This window comes from Anolis sagrei, chromosome 4, assembly GCF_037176765.1.
Source record: "Anolis sagrei isolate rAnoSag1 chromosome 4, rAnoSag1.mat, whole genome shotgun sequence".
NCBI classification, from domain to species: domain Eukaryota; kingdom Metazoa; phylum Chordata; class Lepidosauria; order Squamata; family Dactyloidae; genus Anolis; species Anolis sagrei.
This window is the reverse complement of record NC_090024.1, coordinates 122,237,269-122,255,418: the sequence shown is the minus strand read 5'-3', so window position 1 is coordinate 122,255,418 and position 18,150 is coordinate 122,237,269. Positions and strand designations below refer to the sequence as shown.

General features: G+C 43.9%; 1 protein-coding gene across 1 annotated transcript in view; it reads right to left on the bottom strand.

The window, feature by feature from the left end:
- The window catches only part of COLGALT2 (collagen beta(1-O)galactosyltransferase 2), a 74,573-nt gene that overhangs the window by 7,506 nt on the left and 48,917 nt on the right, over positions 1–18,150 (bottom strand). The window contains exons 6-9 of the mRNA XM_067467612.1: positions 15,148–15,267; positions 13,481–13,557; positions 9,219–9,325; positions 2,851–2,983 (exon numbers count right to left, since the gene is read on the bottom strand). Of these exons, the coding sequence (XP_067323713.1) occupies positions 2,851–2,983; positions 9,219–9,325; positions 13,481–13,557; positions 15,148–15,267 (437 nt within the window). The remainder of the gene's footprint in view (positions 1–2,850; positions 2,984–9,218; positions 9,326–13,480; positions 13,558–15,147; positions 15,268–18,150) is intronic.

Below are 18,150 nucleotides of genomic sequence, written 5' to 3'. Positions count from 1 at the left end.
TGGCTAGTCTATATAAATAAAAATGTAATGTTAGTTTGTGGGATTAACATAACTCAAAAACCACTGGATGAATTGACACCAAATTTGGACACAAGACACCTATCAGGCCAACAAGTGACCATCACTCATAAAAAAACTGAAAAACATAGCAAAATGGACTTAAAAAGCCAAAAAAGCAAAAGGTTACTACAGCGCATGTGCAAAAACAACCCCCCAGCAAAAAAACAAAACAAAACACACACACACACAATAGCATATCCACACTCTCTTCCAGACTACATCTCCCTAGACCAGGCCCTTTAGGAGAGGAGGATGATCCAAATGCACTGCTTCCAAGCTACAAGCTTTCTATTCCTTGGATCTCTTTGAGAGCATCCCAATCCCTGCATATTTCCAATTTCCTATTCCTGGACTCCAACACCCAGGAATCCTCCAGATAGATAGATTAGATAGAGTTAGGTAGGTAGGTAGGTAGGTAGGAAGGAAGGAAGGTAGATAGATCGGAAGGACTGTTGGGAGTTGCAGTGCAAGTAGGTAGAGAAGGAAGAATGGGGAGAAAGAGGGAGGGAAAGAAAAGGGGGGGGGAGGAAGGGAAGAGGAAGAGAAGGAAGGAAGGAGAGACAGGAAGAAGGAGAGAAAGGGGGAGGGAAGGTTGGCCACAGCAATGTGTGACGGGTACAACTAGTGTTCTTAATAAATGAGAATAATAAATAAATAAATACATAAATGTAAGCTAATTAGGAACAATGGGAGTTTTTAGTATGTATCTTTAAGCTACATCTCAGGGAGGCTGTCCACCCTACAAATCCATCTAAGGAAATAAAATAATTTTCAAAAATTGTTGCAATGAAAATTTAAGTCCCAGTAGATTACCAGCATATAATTCAATTCAACAGACATGGGGCTTTGCTGAAGGGTCAGTATGTATGATGTGAGGAAATTTTTTATCATTCATTTCTTTTAAAAAGTGAGGTATACCTTCTGATGAATAGAGATTTCTTGCAAGGAAAAAAATAAAGCTGAGACAGTACTATGTATCCCATAATTCTCAGAGGAAAACTCAAGACTGCCTTGGAACCTCTGTACGGACACTAGGTGTCCAAATGAAAACCAACACAACTGTCTGTAAGCATTACTATCAGGTCAATAGTTGGTAGAAAACATGAGTTGCTTCAATCTCTCTGTGGATCGTACGGTGTTCATAGTGCAGAGAGAGTAATATATCCTGTGCTCCATGCAATCGTGCAGGCCACATGACCTTGGAGGTGTCTACAGGCAATGCTGGCTCTTCAGCCTAGAAATGGAGATGACCACCAACTCCCAGAGTCGGACATAATTAGACTTAATGTCAAGGGAAACTTTACCTTTATTATCCTTCCTGTTTGTCATGGATTTGCTGCATAGTTCAAGTTCATTAAGTAAACAGATTAAATGGTGGGTTGTTGTACATTTTTTGGGCTATATGGCCATGTTCTAGAAGCATTCTCTCCTGACGTTTTGCCTGCATCTATGGCAAGCATCTTCAGAGGTTGTGAGGTCCTCACAATCTCTGAGGATGCTTGCCATAGATGCAGGCGAAACATCAGGAGAGAATGCTTCTTACTTACTTACTTAGGCGATCCTTCATTGGACAAGTAAGATAGTCTTCCATGCTGGGTTTCCTTGTGGATTTGTAGGTGGCTGTGGAGCCCTATTCTTGACCCGCATCTTCTCCCACAGTGAAGGCATTGGTTTCCAGGTGGAAGGCGGTCCCGGTCGGGGTTGGCTTGATGCACCTTCCCCCTGGCACGTTTCTCTCTTTCACCCTCCACTCGTGCCTCCTCAAATTCTGCAGTACTGCTGGTCACAGCTGACCTCCAGCTGGAGCTCTCAAGGGCCAGGGCTTCCCAGTTCTCAGTGTCTATGCCAGAGATTTTAAGGTTGGCTTTGAGGCATCTTTAAATCTCTTTTCCTGTCCACCAACGTTCCGTTTTCCATTCTTAAGTTCAGAGTAGAGCAACTGCTTTGGGAGATGGTGGTCAGGCATCCGGACAATGTGGCCGGTCCAGCGGAGTTGATGGCAGAGGACCATCGCTTCAATGCTGGTGGTCTTTGCTTCTTCCAGCACGCTGATGTTTGCCCACTTGTCTTCCCAAGAAATTTGCAGGATTTTCCGGAGGCAGCGCTGATGGAATCGTTCCAGGAGTTGCATGTGATGTCTGCAGACAGTCCACGTTTCGCAGGCATATAGCAGGGTTGGGAGGACAATAGCTTTATAGACAAGCACCTTGGTATCCCTACGGATGTCCCGGTCTTCAAACACTCTCTGCTTCATTCAGCAAAATGCTGCACTTGCAGAGCTCAGGTGGTGCTATATTTCGGTGTCGATGTTGACTTTGGTGGAGAGGTGGCAGCCAAGGTAGCGGAAATGTTCAACATTTTCTAATGTTACACCATTAAGCTGTATCTCTGGCATTGGGGAGAGAATGTTTCTAGAACATGGCCATATAGCCCCAAAAACCTACAACAACCCAGTGATTCCAGCCATGAAAGCCTTCGACAATAGATTAAATGGCGTTTTCTAGCAATTGGTTAAAGGAATTACCTCAATGTAGTCTATTTAAATAAATATATCCATGCCTCCATTAGAATTTGAAACTATATTCAAATACTACTTTTAACCTCCTTCTCAACTCTGGGAACTAATTGAGGTCTTCAAAGAGGCATTTGTACTCTCATACACAAGTTCTAAAAACAAATGCTTTTGCCCATAAGTAATTTCAATCATAAATTATTTAACCAGGTTGCATTTTTGCAGAGAGAATTTTTTCCATCTTGATAACAATCAAGTCAAGTAGGCATGCACATTACCTCCTTCCAGATATAGTAGTGGCTGAGAAAACATCCAATCTCCCCTCTAGTCAATACTCTTGAGGAATAAGGATCCTGATAACCAGGAAGCATGTCTATATTGAGAGCTTTTAGTTGGCTTGTATTCAGTGTCCTACAAAAACAAACAAACAAACAAGAGATAAATCGCTTAAGCACAGATTTGCAGAATGGAAAGAATGAGCTCAGTTTCTTTGGCCAAATTTATACGTTTTACAGGCCTGGTTGATATGTGCAGCATCACTCGGCAGTACAATAGATGGCACCTAAGAAGATTGTAAGATTTTTTCCCCTGTGTAACTTTACATTAAAATATTGCTTGTAAATAGAAATGCAGCAGCAATCCTGAGGGAGCGGATATAATAATATAATAATAACTTTATTTTTATACCCCAAGAATTTTTTGGGACTCCACTCATGTTTTTAACATTTCCAACAGTTTTTTCTGACATTTTTATACATACAGCCTAATTTCTTGGGCTCCAGCAAAGGATCACCGCCTTGTCGGGGCGCTGGAGCTTGAGCACCTCAATGATGTCATGAGCGAAACCGTGAAGGGCCACCCAAGACGGGACGGTTGTGGCAGAGAGGTCAGACCAAGCGTGATCCCTGGGGAAGGCAATGGCAAACCACTCCAGTATCCTTGCCAAGAAAACTAAATGGACCAGTACAACCAGAGATATGTCGGTATGCCATTGGAAGATGGGACTCCCAGGTCGGAAGATGGCCAAAATGCTACTGGGGAGGAGCAGAGGATAAGTTCAACTAGCCCCAGATGTGATGACGCAGCTAGCTCAAAGCCGAAAGGAAGGCTAGTGGCCGACAGTACTGGAGGCGAACGACGAATCCGATGCTCTAAAGATCAACACACCATAGGAACCTGGAATGTAAGATCTATGAGCCAGGGCAAATTGGATGTTGTTATTGGTGAGATGTCAAGACTAAAGATAGACATTCTGGGGGTCAGCGAACTGAAATGGACTGGAATGGGCCACTTCACATCAGATGACCACCAGATCTACTACTGCGGACAAGAGGAACATCGAAGAAATGGAGTAGCCTTCATAATTAATAAGAAATTCGCTAAAGCGGTGCTTGGATACAACCCAAAAAATGACAGAATGATCTCAATTCGAGTGCAAGGAAAGCCTTTCAACATTACAGTGATCCAAATATACGCCCCAACCACAGCTGCTGAAGAAGCAGAAGTAGATCAGTTCTATGAGGATCTGCAGGAACTACTGGATAATACACCAAAAAGAGACATTATTTTCATTACAGGAGACTGGAATGCCAAGGTGGGAAGTCAAATGACAACTGGGATCACAGGCAAGCATGGTCTAGGAGAACAAAATGAAGCGGGACGCAGGCTGATAGAATTTTGCCAGGAAAACTCGCTGTGTATAACGAATACTCTCTTCCAACAACCTAAAAGACGGCTTTACACATGGACCTCACCAGACGGTCAACACCGAAATCAGATTGACTACATCCTTTGCAGCCAAAGGTGGCGGACATCCATCCAGTCGGTGAAAACAAGACCTGGGGCTGACTGTAACTCAGATCACGAACTTCTTATTGCCCAATTTAGAATAAAACTAAAGAGATCAGGGAAAATACACAGACCAGTTAGATATGATCTCACTAACATTCCTAGCGAATATACAGTGGAAGTGAAGAACAGATTTGAAGGACTAGATTTAGTAAACAGAGTCCCAGAAGAACTATGGACAGAAGTCCGTGACACTGTTCAAGAGGCGGCAACAAAGTACGTCCCAAAGAAAAAGAAAACCAAGAAGGCAAAATGGTTGTCTGCTGAGACACTGGAAGTAGCCCAAGAAAGGAGGAAAGCAAAAGGAAACAGGGATAAGGGAAGATATGCCCAGTTAAATGCGCAATTCCAGAGGTTAGCCAGAAGAGATAAGGAACTATTTTTAAATAAGCAATGCATGGAAGTGGAAGAAGACAACAGAATAGGAAGGACACGAGACCTCTTCCAGAAAATTAGAAACATTGGAGGTAAATTTCAGGCAAAAATTGGTACGATAAGAAACAAAGATGGCAGGGACCTAACAGAAGCTGAAGAGATCAAGAGAAGGTGGCGAGACTATACAGAAGATCTGTATAGGAAGGATAATAATATTGAGGATAGTTTTGACGGTGTGGTGAATGAATTAGAACCAGACATCCTGAGGAGTGAGGTTGAATGGGCCTTAAAAAGCATTGCTAACAACAAGGCAGCAGGAGACGACGGGATCCCAGCTGAACTGTTTAAAATCTTAAAAGATGATGCTGTCAAAGTGATGCATGCCATTTGCCAGCAAATATGGAAAACACAAGATTGGCCATCAGACTGGAAAAAATCAACTTATATCCCCATACCAAAAAAGGGAAATGCGAAAGACTGCTCCAACTTCCGTACAGTGGCCCTTATTTCTCATGCCAGTAAGGTAATGCTCAAGATCCTGCAAGGAAGACTCCAGCAATACATGGAGCGAGAGTTGCCAGATGTTCAAGCTGGGTTTAGAAAAGGTAGAGGAACGAGAGACCAGATTGCCAATATCCGCTGGATAATGGAGAAAGGCAGGGAGTTTCAGAAAAACATTTACTTCTGCTTCATTGACTATTCTAAAGCCTTTGACTGTGTGGATCATAATAAATTGTGGCAAGTTCTTAGTGGGATGGGCATCCCAAGCCACCTTGTCTCTCTCCTGAGGAATCTGTACAAGGACCAAGTAGCAACAGTAAGAACTGACCACGGAACAACAGACTGGTTCAAGATTGGGAAAGGCGTACGGCAAGGCTGCATCCTCTCACCCAACCTTTTTAACATGTATGCAGAACACATCATGCGATGTGCGGGGCTGGATGAATGCAAAGCTGGGGTGAAAATTGCTGGAAGAAACATTAACAACCTCAGATATGCAGATGACACCACTCTGATGGCCGAAAGCGAGGAGGAGCTGAGGAGCCTTCTAATCAAGGTGAAAGAAGAAAGCGCAAAAGCCGGGTTGCAGCTAAACGTCAAAAAAACCAAGATTATGGCAACAAGAATGATTGACAACTGGAAAATAGAGGGAGAAACCGTGGAGGCCGTGACAGACTTTGTATTTCTAGGTGCAAAGATTACTGCAGATGCAGACTGTGGCCAGGAAATCAGAAGACGCTTACTTCTTGGGAGGAGAGCAATGTCCAGTCTCGATAAAATAGTAAAGAGTAGAGACATCAGACTTGCAACAAAGATCCGCCTAGTCAAAGCCATGGTATTCCCTGTAGTCACCTACGGATGTGAGAGCTGGACCTTAGGGAAGGCTGAGCGAAGGAAGATCGATGCTTTTGAACTGTGGTGTTGGAGGAAAGTTCTGAGAGTGCCTTGGACTGCGAGAAGATCCAACCAGTCCATCCTCCAGGAAATAAAGCCCGACTGCTCACTGGAGGGAAAGATACTAGAGACAAAGCTGAAGTACTTTGGCCACATCATGAGGAGACAGGAAAGCCTAGAGAAGACAATTATGCTGGGGAAAGTGGAAGGCAAAAGGAAGAGGGGCCGACCAAGGGCAAGATGGATGGATGGCATCCTTGAAGTGACTGGACTGACCTTGAGGGAGCTGGGGGTGGTAACGGCCGACAGGGAGCTCTGGCGTGGGCTGGTCCATGAGGTCACGAAGAGTCGGAGACGACTGAACGAATGAACAACAACAACAATTTCTTGGGAGTAATATACCACCTATGAAACATCTTGAGACAGTTTTCTTTGAGGTCAATGTTGTTGTTGTTGTTCATTCGTTCAGTCGTCTCCGACTCTTCGTGACCTCATGGACCAGCCCATGCCAGAGCTCCCTGTCGGTCGTCACCACCCCCAGCTCCTTCAAGGTCAGTCCAGTCACTTCAAGGATGCCATCCATCCATCTTGCCCTTGGTCGGCCCCTCTTCCTTTTGCCTTCCACTTTCCCCAGCATAATTGTCTTCTCTAGGCTTTGCTGTCTCCTCATGATGTGGCCAAAGTACTTCGACTTTGTCTCTAGTATCCTTCCCTCCAATGAGCAGTCGGGCTTTATTTCCTGGAGGATGGACTGGTTGGATCTTCTCGCAGTCCAAGGCACTCTCAGAACTTTCCTCCAACACCACAGTTGGAGGGAAGGATACTAGAGACAAAGTTGAAGTACTTTGCCACATCATGAGGAGACAGCAAAGCTTAGAGAAGACAATGATGCTGTGGCAAGTGGAAGGTAACAGGAAGAGGGGCCGACCAAGGGCAAGATGGATGGATGGCATCCTTGAAGTGACTGGACTGACCTTGAAGGAGCTGGGGGTGGTGACGGCCGACAGGGAGTTGGAGACGACTGAACGAATGAACAACAACAACATTATTATATTGGCATAATCGCTTTTTATGTTTTCATGCGATTTTAAAGTAGTATTGTTGGTAATTAAGAATTAATCTTCTACCCCAGTTTAGTTAATTGAAAAGACAAACCTGAAACAAAAACAAAAAAATGAGCAGCAAATCAGATGTACAATGTATTGTTGAAGGCTTTCATGGATGGAATCACTGGGTTGTTGTAGGTTTTTCGGGCTATATGGCCATGTTCTAGAAGAGAATGCTTCTAGAACATGGCCAAATCGCCCGAAAAACCTACAACAAACCAAATCAGATGTAGTTACTTTAGCCTCTAACCCTCTGACCCATCAGCCCCAGCGAGCACCAGTTATTACTGCAGACTGAATGGACTATACAGAGTCACAGCAGAAAGCCCTCTCCACATCTAGTTTCTCTGAGCTCAGAGAACCCTTTCATTTCACACATTTGAGTTGTTCTATAAGTACTACAAGATGTTGTTTATTTTATTGTTTATGATTTGATTTGTTTGTTATGCTGGCATTGAATGTTTGCCAATTTACTGTTGTAAACTGCCCCGAGTCCCCTCGGGGAGATAGGGTGGTATAGAAATAAAGATGATGATGATGATTATTATTATTATATACTAGCTGTACCCGCCACGCGTTGCTGTGGCCAACCTTCCCTCCCTCTTTCTCTCCTTCCTTCCCTCTTTCCTTCCTTTCCTCTTTTTCTTTCCCTATCTTTCTTCTTTCTTCCATCTCTACCTGTTTCTTTCCTCCCTTTCTTTACTCTTTGGTTACATACTTCCTTCCTTCCCTATCTTTTGTTCCTTCTCTCCTTCCTTTCCTCTCTTTTTCCTTTCACTTTTTTATTTCCTTCTCTCCTTCCTTGCTTCTCTATCTTTCTTTCTTTCCCTCCCTGCCTCTCTCCTTCCTTCCTTCCCTCTTTCCCTCCTTCTCTCGTTACTTCTTGACTGTCCCTTCCATTTAATATTGTATTTATATCTTACATAGAAAGGAGGAAAGGAAGAAAGAAGGAGGGACATGAAGGAAGGAAAAAGGAAGGGAGGGAGGGAAGGAAGGGAAGGAAGGAAAAGAAAGAAAGAAGGAGGGACAGGGAAGGAGGGAGGGAGGAGAAGGAAGGAGGAAGGAAAGAGGGAGATGAAGAAAGGAGGGAAGGAAATGAAGGGGAAGGAAATGAAGAAAGGGAAAGAAGAAGGAAAGGGAGGGAGGGAGGAAAAGAAGGAAAGGAAGAAGGGAGGAGGGGCAGGAAGGAAGGGAAGGAGGGAAAGAAGGAAAGGAAGGAGAAGGAAAGAAGAAAAGGAAAGGAAGGAAGGAAGGAAAGGGAGGAAAGAAGGGAAGGGAGGGAGAGAAGGAAGGTCCTTCATTCAAGCACCGTGGACCTTCCTCGCCTCCTCCTCCCCTTCTTCCTTGCTCCGTTGCTGCTGCTAGCACTCATCCGCCCTTTCCTCTTCCAACAGAGAAAGGAGGAGGAGACTGCCTCCACCTCCTCCACTCCACTCCACTCCACTCGCTTGTGTGTTTGTGTGTGTGTGTGGCCGTGCACGTGCGCTTGGCTTTAACGGCCGGCTGTTTTCCCTCGTGGAGGAGGGAGAGGGCATGGCCATGGGTCTCTGTAGACATGCAGTTTCTCCTTTGTGGACATGCAGTTTAGAAGTCCTTTCTGCTTTTGGTTTTTGTTGTTTTTTTGAGTGAAGAACATACATTGGGTTGTTAGGGACATAGTGTCCAAATTTGGTGTCAATTGCCCCAGTGGTTTCTGAGTTCTGTGAATAGCACAAACGAACATTACATTTTTATTTATATAGATACTGGTTATTCACAGTCAAATAGCGGCACTATTTCAACAAGGTTAAGGTAGCATGCTCACACTTTGTTCCAGAAAATGTTTAAAACATATAAGTGACCAGAAAAGGAGGAGGAGGAAACGGGAAAATGGAAGGGAGGAAGCACGAAAAAAAGGGGGGTGGGGAGGGGGGGCAACTTACTTTCCATCCACAGCTTCCACTAACTTGACTGCAATTTCCTGCTCGTGCAGAGTCTGCAGCATTCGATCCCGCCTGTCTTTCCGCCGTTTGAGATTTATCAAGAAAATCTAAAGAGAAAGAAACCAGAATTTCTAGTGCAGCTCTAAATGTGGAAAAGTGGGTATGATGAGATGGTGACAGTGCTTCGAAACCAGAGTACTAACTCTTGAATATAATAGACTTCGAGTTGCGAAAAAACAAAGAGAAGATTTTATTCTATTTGATAGCGGTGGCAAGAATAGTAATAGCACAGAAATTGAGAGAAAAAGACCCGCCATCAATTGAGGATTGGATGATTAAGATAGTAGAACATATGAATATGGACAAATTTATGCAGCTATTGAAAGATCAGAACAAAGCGAGGAATACCGATTGGAAAGTATTGATAATGTATCTACAGGAGAAAATGAAACTGAACAATTAGAAAACTGTATTAAAAGGTAGCAGAGACAATCAGGTAGCGGAACTCAAAAATGCATCCCCGAAAGATTACCTCTCTGTAGAATGGACTGGAAGTCTCCAAATCCACACACACACACACCTTCCAGCCCTACCCAACCTACCCCCCTTCCCTAATCCTCATTTCCCACCCCAACACCCCCCCCCCCCACATCCCACCCCTTTCTACTTTCCTTTAGGAAAGTATTGTTATTTCGAAATGGTTGTAAATAAAAAATAATTATTAAAAAAGAGATGGTGACAGTGCTTGTCGTGTTCTGCTCTGTTTTAAAAACTGATGTACACAATAAAACATAATTGCCCTCTAAGGCAGTGGGGGGGGCGGGTAGATATGGGACACCTGGTTTTATTTTATTTATTTACAGTATTTGTATACCGCTTTTCTCACCCCGACGGGGGACTCAAAGCGGTTTACACATAAGTAATGGCAAAAATTCAATGCCAGTACAAACATTTACAATTATACATAAATCAAATTAAAAAATACATCTAAGAGCAATAAAACAATCATTAAAAGAATAAAACAGTCTCGTCCGTCGAATCACCATTCCAGTCATTGTCTTTCCGAAATGCTGCATACATTTACTTCTACTGCCCAAAGACCTGGTCCCAAAACCATGATTTTAATTTTTTTCCTAAAAGTCAGGAGGGAGGGAGCGGATCTTACCTCATTTGGGAGTGTGTTCCATAGGCGGAGGGCCACCGCCAAGAAGGCCCTGTCTCTCGTCCCCACCAGGCGCATCTGTGCTGTTGACAGGAGGCCTCCCCAGATGATCTTAGATTACAAGGTCGGACGTAGGGATGGATGCGTCCAGACAAGTAAACTGGGCCAGAACCATATAGAGCAGGGGTCCACAAACCTTTTACACAGAGGGCCAGGTCATAGTCCCTCAAACTGTTGGAGGGCCGGATTATAATTTGAAAAAAAATGAATGAATTCCTACGCACAGGGCATGTATTTTATTTGTAGTGCAAAAACTTTAGAACAATACAATAATTAAAATGAAAAACAATTTTAACAAATATAAACTTATTAGTATTCCATTGGGAAGTGTGGGCCTGCTTTTGGTTGATGAGCTAGGATTGCTGTTGTTGTTGTTGTTGTTGTTGTTGTTGTTGTTGTTGTGTGCTTTCAAGTTGTTTCAGACTTAGGTTGACCCTGAGCAAGGGCCGGGTAAATGACCTTGGAGGGCCGCATTCGGCCCCCGGGCCGTAGTTTGAGGACCCCTGATATAGAGCTTTATAGGTCGAAACCAGCACTTTGGATTGGTTGCTCCACGTCTCAATGAAAAAGAGTATTTGAAAAGGCAAAGGTGCTAAGGCATTTCCACCAACCAAAAAGTGGAAAAAATAATAAATAACCATACAGAGACACACATATATATGCTTTATACAAAACCACACGTGTGTGAATGGGGGGGGGGGGGGGCAGATTTTGTTTTGAATTTTAGAATAGATTAAAACAAACCAACTTGGGGAACTGGTATAAAAATACTGAAGCTGAAATAACATGTATGAATCTCCAAAATAAAATGGGAAAGAACAGGAACAAAATTCGGGATTTTCTAGTCTTTTTAATCTGTCTAGATGCATTAAGGCCCTTCTACACTGTCATATAATCCATTTTATGCAATTCTGGCCCAGCTTACTTGTCCGAACACATCTCTCACTATGTCCCGCCTTGCAATTTAAGATCATCCGGGGAGACCCTACTCTCGCTCCCGCCAGTGTCTGGTGGGGACAAGAGACAGGGCCTTCTCAGCTGTAGCCCCCCGCCTGTGGAACTCGCTTCCCAACGAGGTAAGATCGGCTTCATCCCTCCTGTCTTTTAGGAAAAAATTGAAGTCGTGGTTCTGGGACCAGGATTTTGGACAGCAGGCATAAATAGCGCTTTGGATATGGAATTTGACTAGAATGGTGATACAGCGGTTAATACTGTTTTTATTGTTTTCATTAATGTTCTATTTATTATTTTAATTGTTGTTATATTTAATGGCATCAAATTGTGCCAAATGGAAGCTGTCATGAGTCCCCCTTTGGGGGTTGAGAAGGACGGGGAAGAAATACTGGAAATAAATATATAAACAAACAAAACAGCATTCTTGCAATTCTCTCACACCAGAAGCGACTTGCAGTTTCTCAAGTCACTCCTGTCACAAAAAAAAAACCATTTTGTTTGTGTAACATTCACATTACACACACAAAAGAAGACCATGCTCAAGAAGACAAAATAGGGAACAGAGGGAGGATACACTGTATTATCAAAGCAGACACATTGTCTGCTTTGAACTGGATTATAAGAATATGCACTGCCATATATTCCAGTTCAAAGTAAATAATCTGGATTTTATATGGCAGTGTAAATAGGTCCTGAGAGATTGAGTACATAGTTTTCTAAGATCTACAGAGACACTTGCTGGAACACCTCAGCAAGCGAGAGTCCAAAAGTGGCAGGCTCAAACCCAGCCCCTCAACCAATGGCTGATACCAAATGAGAAACTCCCTCCTGGGCACACAGAAGACTGGGCGACTTGGAAGGCGCTGAACAGACTGCGCTCTGGCACCACGAGATGCAGAGCCAACCTTCAGAAATGGGGCTACAAAGTGGAATCCTCAACATGTGAGTGTGGAGAAGAGCAAACCACTGACCACCTGCTGCAATGCAACATGAGCCCAGCCACATGCACAATGGAGGACCTTCTTGCAGCAACACCGGAAGCACTCCAAGTGGCCAGATACTGGTCAAAGGACATTTAACCAACTACCAAACTCACAAGTTTTGTATTTTTCTGTTTGTTTGCTTTGTTCTGTTAGAAATGTAATATAATGGACTGGTTGCTCTGACACGACAAATAAATAAATAAATCTTTTTCCTGCGTTTGCATTGCAAGATCATTTGCAGGAATCTAGTTTGAATACTAGACATATTCCATGATTTTAAAAAGCAGAGAATGGAAAAATCCTGCCACCTCACCAACTCACAAATACACCCATGGAGCGAAGAGTATCAATGAGCACAACTGTGTAGTGTTGGATGAAGGCAAATGCAGTCTTAATATGCTGGGGGGGGGGGGGGGGAGGGAAGAGATCTGGCAAATACAAACCAGGACATTGCCCAAACATGATACAAATAAATAAGACTGGCAAACAGAATGCAGCAACCACAAAGGGAAAACATATTTTAAAAATAAAGTCAGACAGACAGGATAGACTCCAAATGCAGAGTGCTTGCCACACAACCAGGCAGTGTCCTTGCATTTAATTACACAAGTTGACCTAACTAATAATACAACCGCTTAAAGCTAAGAAAGAGTAGAGGTAAACCCTCCCTGGACAGACTGTTCGCAACTCAATGACAGGCAATTCCGTCATCCTATGCAGTGAACTCTTTATTCAATGAACAAAAGATCATTGTGAGCATCTTTGCTGCATACTTGGTTTTCTATGTCAGCAAGTGTAGGGCAGTCCTGACTTAGAGGTGTGGGGTGTCATGATTGGTAAATTGCTGACATATATAAATTGGTAAATTAGTGAAGCCTTTAGGCCTGGCCTTTAGAAACGACCGAGTAATGACTAATAAACACAAACATATACACTATGAATAGGAAGTAGCTTGAGTCTCAGACCATCCATGACATTTTGCTAACCATTTAGGGTAAGTCATTAAATTCTAAAACCAGTTAGCTTAAATTCTTACTGGATCTTGCCCTCTCCATTTTCCTTCCTACAAAGCCAGCAATCTACGATGCACAACGTACTATTACCTCTTCAAATCCCATCTTGCCTGGGTGCTTTGGTGGAATCGTGACGTATTCTGAAGTTTCAATCGGAGGACGGTCAACTGGAAGGAGAAGAATGAGCCATCAAACTATATACTTTTATTCAAGTGGAAGTATCTAGATCTAGGGAAGTAATGCTACCCCTCTATTCTGCTTTGGTTAGACCACACCTGGAATATTGTGTCCAATTCTGGGCACCACAATTCAAGAAAAATATTGACAAACTGGAATGTGTCCAGAGGAGGGCGACTAAAATGATCAAGGGTCTGGAGAACAAGCCCTATGAGGAGAGGCTTAAGGAGCTGGGCATGTTTAGCCTGAAGAAGAGAAGGCTGAGAGGAGATATGATAGCCATGTATAAATGAGAGGAAGCCACAGGGAGGAGGGAGCAAGCTTGTTTTCTGCTTCCTTGGAGACTAGGACGCGGAACAATGGCTTCAAACTACAAGGGAGGAGATTCCATCTGAACATTAGGAAGAACTTCCTGACTGTGAGAGCCGTTCAGCAGTGGAACTCTCTGCCCTGGAGTGTGGTGGAGGCTCCTTCTTTGGAAGCTTTTAAGCAGAGGCTGGATGGCCATCTGTCAGGGGTGATTTGAATGCAATATTCCTGCCTCTTGGCAGGGGATTGGACTGGATGGCCCATGAGGTCTCTTCCAACTCTTTGATTCTATGAAGCTGGGTGGGTTAGTACTATGCTCTGCACTGTGCTGAACAGCCTCCTAAAGGAGGGTCTTCATTCATGCTACTGAAAAGAGTTTCTACCATGGCTAAGGCTTGCTTCCCTAAATGTGCATATAAGGCTAGCAGATATTATTATGCTACAGCTTATATAGATTTGAGGGGAACAGACATACCAATACAAGATATCAAAATTCTGTTGCACTTAAAGCTTTCCTACTATGGTGTTCAGTTGATCATAGTATCGTCTCATAACCTTCATACCAGAGGTGCATTGATCAGCCATGCAGTGAGTGACATTATAAAGGGAAATACCTGGAGCAAGGGTCCTCAAACTACGGCCTGAGGGCCGGATACGGCCCTCCAAGGTCATTTACCCAGCCCTTGCTCAGGGTTAACCTAAGTCTGAAATTACTTGAAAGCACACAACAACAATAATCCTATCTCATCAGCCAAAAGCAGGTTCACACTTTCCACTAAATACTAATAAGCTTATATTTGTTAAAAATGTTCTTCATTTTAATTATTGTATTGTATTGTCGAAGGCTTTCATGGCCGGAATCACTGGGTTGTTGTAGGTTTTTTCAGGCTATATGGCCATGGTCTAGTGGCATTTTCTCTGGACGTTTCGCCTGAACCCTCTGAGGATGCTTGCCATAGATGCAGGCGAAACGTCAGGAGAAAATGCCTCTAGACCATGGCCATATTGCCCGAAAAAACCTACAACAACCCAATTATTGTATTGTTTTAAAGTGTTTTTGCACTAGTAATAAGATATGTGCAATGTGCATAGGAATTCATTCATATTTTTTTCAAGTTATAATCCGGCTCTCCAACAGTTGGAGGGACTGTGACCTGGCCCTCTGTTTTAAAAGTTTGACCTGAAGCATCCTAATCCAAAATGGCTGAAGACAATACTGTTACAAGCTGCTAGTCGGTGCTATAATATATGATGCCAAACACTGTACTCACTCATTGCTTCAATTAGCACATGAACGATATTCTCAGTGTCATCCTCCAGGGTCTGCTGAGCTTTCAAGGGCACAGGGAGGTAACCATAATGTTCTCTGTTGCAGATGTACATCTGAATATCTGGAGATAATGAGAAAGGGGTAGATATGTGAGGTGGCCTCTTGTAATGAAGCAAAGGCAGTTGCCATAGCAATCCTCTTTGGCCTCTTTTAGTCCTGGAGGCACAACTCCAACCCACCTCAAGCTAATCCTTCCTAATCAGTACAATGCAAGATGGAGCATGTCCCATCCGATTTAGTTGATTGTCAGGGCTGAGAGCCATAAAGGGGCCAGGAAAGCACATCTCAGAATGTACTGCTTGCCATGAAACCTAAGACATTATTTGGCACTCAACTGAGCAAACAGGACACAGATCACAATCTAGAAAAAATGGGGAAGATGTGGTGTTATTGGACTAGAACTAACATCAGTCCCTTCCCTATTGGCTATGCTGGCTAAAGTTAATTAGGACAGCAGTCCAACAACAAATGTTCTTGCTCCCTGATCTATATAAAAATACGAGAAGGAAAAACTATGCAAGGATGAAGAGTTTTGTATTTGATAGTTAAAAGTAAAAAAAAAAAAAGGGGGGGGGGGGGAAGTAACAACAAGTCCCAATACAGTAGTTATTTATTTATTTATTTATTTACTTTACTTGTATACCGTAGCTTCTCAGCCTAACAGGCATCTCAACGCTGTTTACAACATGGATAAAAATCAAACAGTGATATACACTTTAAAACCCTAATAACATGGTATACAATATTGACAAAACAATAACAACCCAATACATCTCATAACTAGAGTCGTGATCCAATTCGTCGTCCATTTTTCCATTCCTGTATCATAACAATCATTGCACTGTTGATCCGAATGCCCGTTCAAACATCCAAGTTTTTAATCTTCTTCGATACGCCATTAGCGAGGGGGCTGATCTAACCTCCATGGGAAGGGCGTTCCATAGCCGAGGGGCCACCACAGAAAAGGCCCTGTCTCTCGTCCCCGCCAGCCGCACCTGTGAAGCAGGCGGGATGGAGAGCAGGGCCTCCCCAGAAGATCTTAGGGTCCTGGCGGGCTGATAGGCAGACATACGTTCGGATAGGTAGCTTGGGCCAAAACCGTTTAGGGCTTTATAGGCCAACACCAGCACTTTGAATTGGGCTCGGTAGCAAATCGGCAGCCAATGGAGCTGGTGCAGCAAAGGAGTTGTATGCTCCCTGCGCTCTGCTTTTGTTAGTATCATGGCTGCCGAGCGTTGGACTAATTGAAGCTTCCAAGCCGTCTTCAAAGGCAACCCCACGTAGAGAGCGTTGCAGTAGTCTAAACGGGATGTAACCAGAGCGTGGACTACCGTGGCCAAGTCAGACTTCCCAAGGTACGGGCACAGTTGGCGCACAAGTTTTAACTGTGCGAATGCTCCCCTGGTCACCGCCGAAACCTGAGGTTCCAGGCTCAGCGATGAGTCCAGGATCACACCCAAACTGCGAACCTGCATCTTCAGGGGGAGTGCGACCCCATCCAACACAGGCTGTAACCCTATACCCGGTTCGGCCTTGCGACTAACCAGGAGAATACAAATAATTACTCAGATTATTTATTTCCTGCCAAGAAGAAGAAGAAGAACAACAACAACAACAATAACAACAACAACTTTATTTTTCTACCCCGCCACCATCTCCTCGAATGGACTCGGGGCGGCTTACATGGGGCGAAGCCCAAAGCAAAATACAATTAAAAGCAAAGAAATAACAAATTAAAACAGTAAAAACAGAATAAAACAGCATAACAATAATAACAAGCATCAAAGGCAACAGCAGACCAATTTTGGAGGGAGGGGACGAGGACCACTAAGCGAGCTAGTCAAAGGATAATGTGGTTCAATAAGGTGGATAGTAACGTATAATAGCATAGGAAATAGCATGGACACAGAGCAATTTAACATGATCAATTTAACTTAACTTAAAGATATATATAGTACTGTGACATAGGAATTTGGAATCAGGTCATGATTCAGGTCATGATGTAAGTCATGTATCATAGGAGTCATCAGTCGAATGTGCAACGAAAACATCCACATCTTTAATTCCTTACGGAATGTGGGAAGGGAGGGTGTCATTCTAATTTCCCTGGGGAGAGAGTTCCAGAGACGAGGAGACACCACCAAGAATGCCCTTTCCCACGTCCCCATCAACAGCATTTGGGATGGGGGCGGGAGTGAGAGAAGAGCATCCCCAGAAGATGTGCCAGCTGTGCCCGTACCTTGGGAAGTCTGACTTGGCCACGGTGGTCCACGCTCTGGTTACATCCCGTCTAGACTAGTGCAACGCTCTCTACGTGGGTTGCCTCTGAAGACTGCCTCCGGTCAGCTTCAATCAGTCCAACGAGCGGCAGCCAGATTGCTAACAGGAGCGGGGTACAAAGACCATACGACCCCTCTATTACGCCAGCTCCACTGGCTGCAGATTAGCTTCCATGCACAATTCAAAGTGCTGGTTTTGACCTATAAAGCCCTAAACAACTCCGGCCCAGTTTACCTGTCCGAAAGGATTCTCCCCTATGAACCATCAAGGTTATTAAGATCTTCCGGGGGGGGGGGGCTGCTCTCGGTCCCACCACCCTCGCAATCACGGTTGGTGGGGACGAGGGACAGGGCCTTCTCGGTGGTGGCTCCCCGGCTTTGGAACTCCCTCCCACCAGAGATTAGATCTGCTCCCTCCCTCCTGACTTTCAGGAAACTACTAAAGACCTGGCTCTGGAATGTGGTATTCGAGGACTGAATCTATAACCTCCGTCCACAAGGAAGGAAGATGATGAACTGTGACTATGACTATGACTATGACTGGATTGACGACTTGGCTTAGGTAATTGTGGTGATGATGTTTTTATTGTACTTTATTGTACTATTTTAATCTGTAAAGACAACAGAATAGGAAGGACAAGAGACCTCTTCCAGAAGTACTTTGG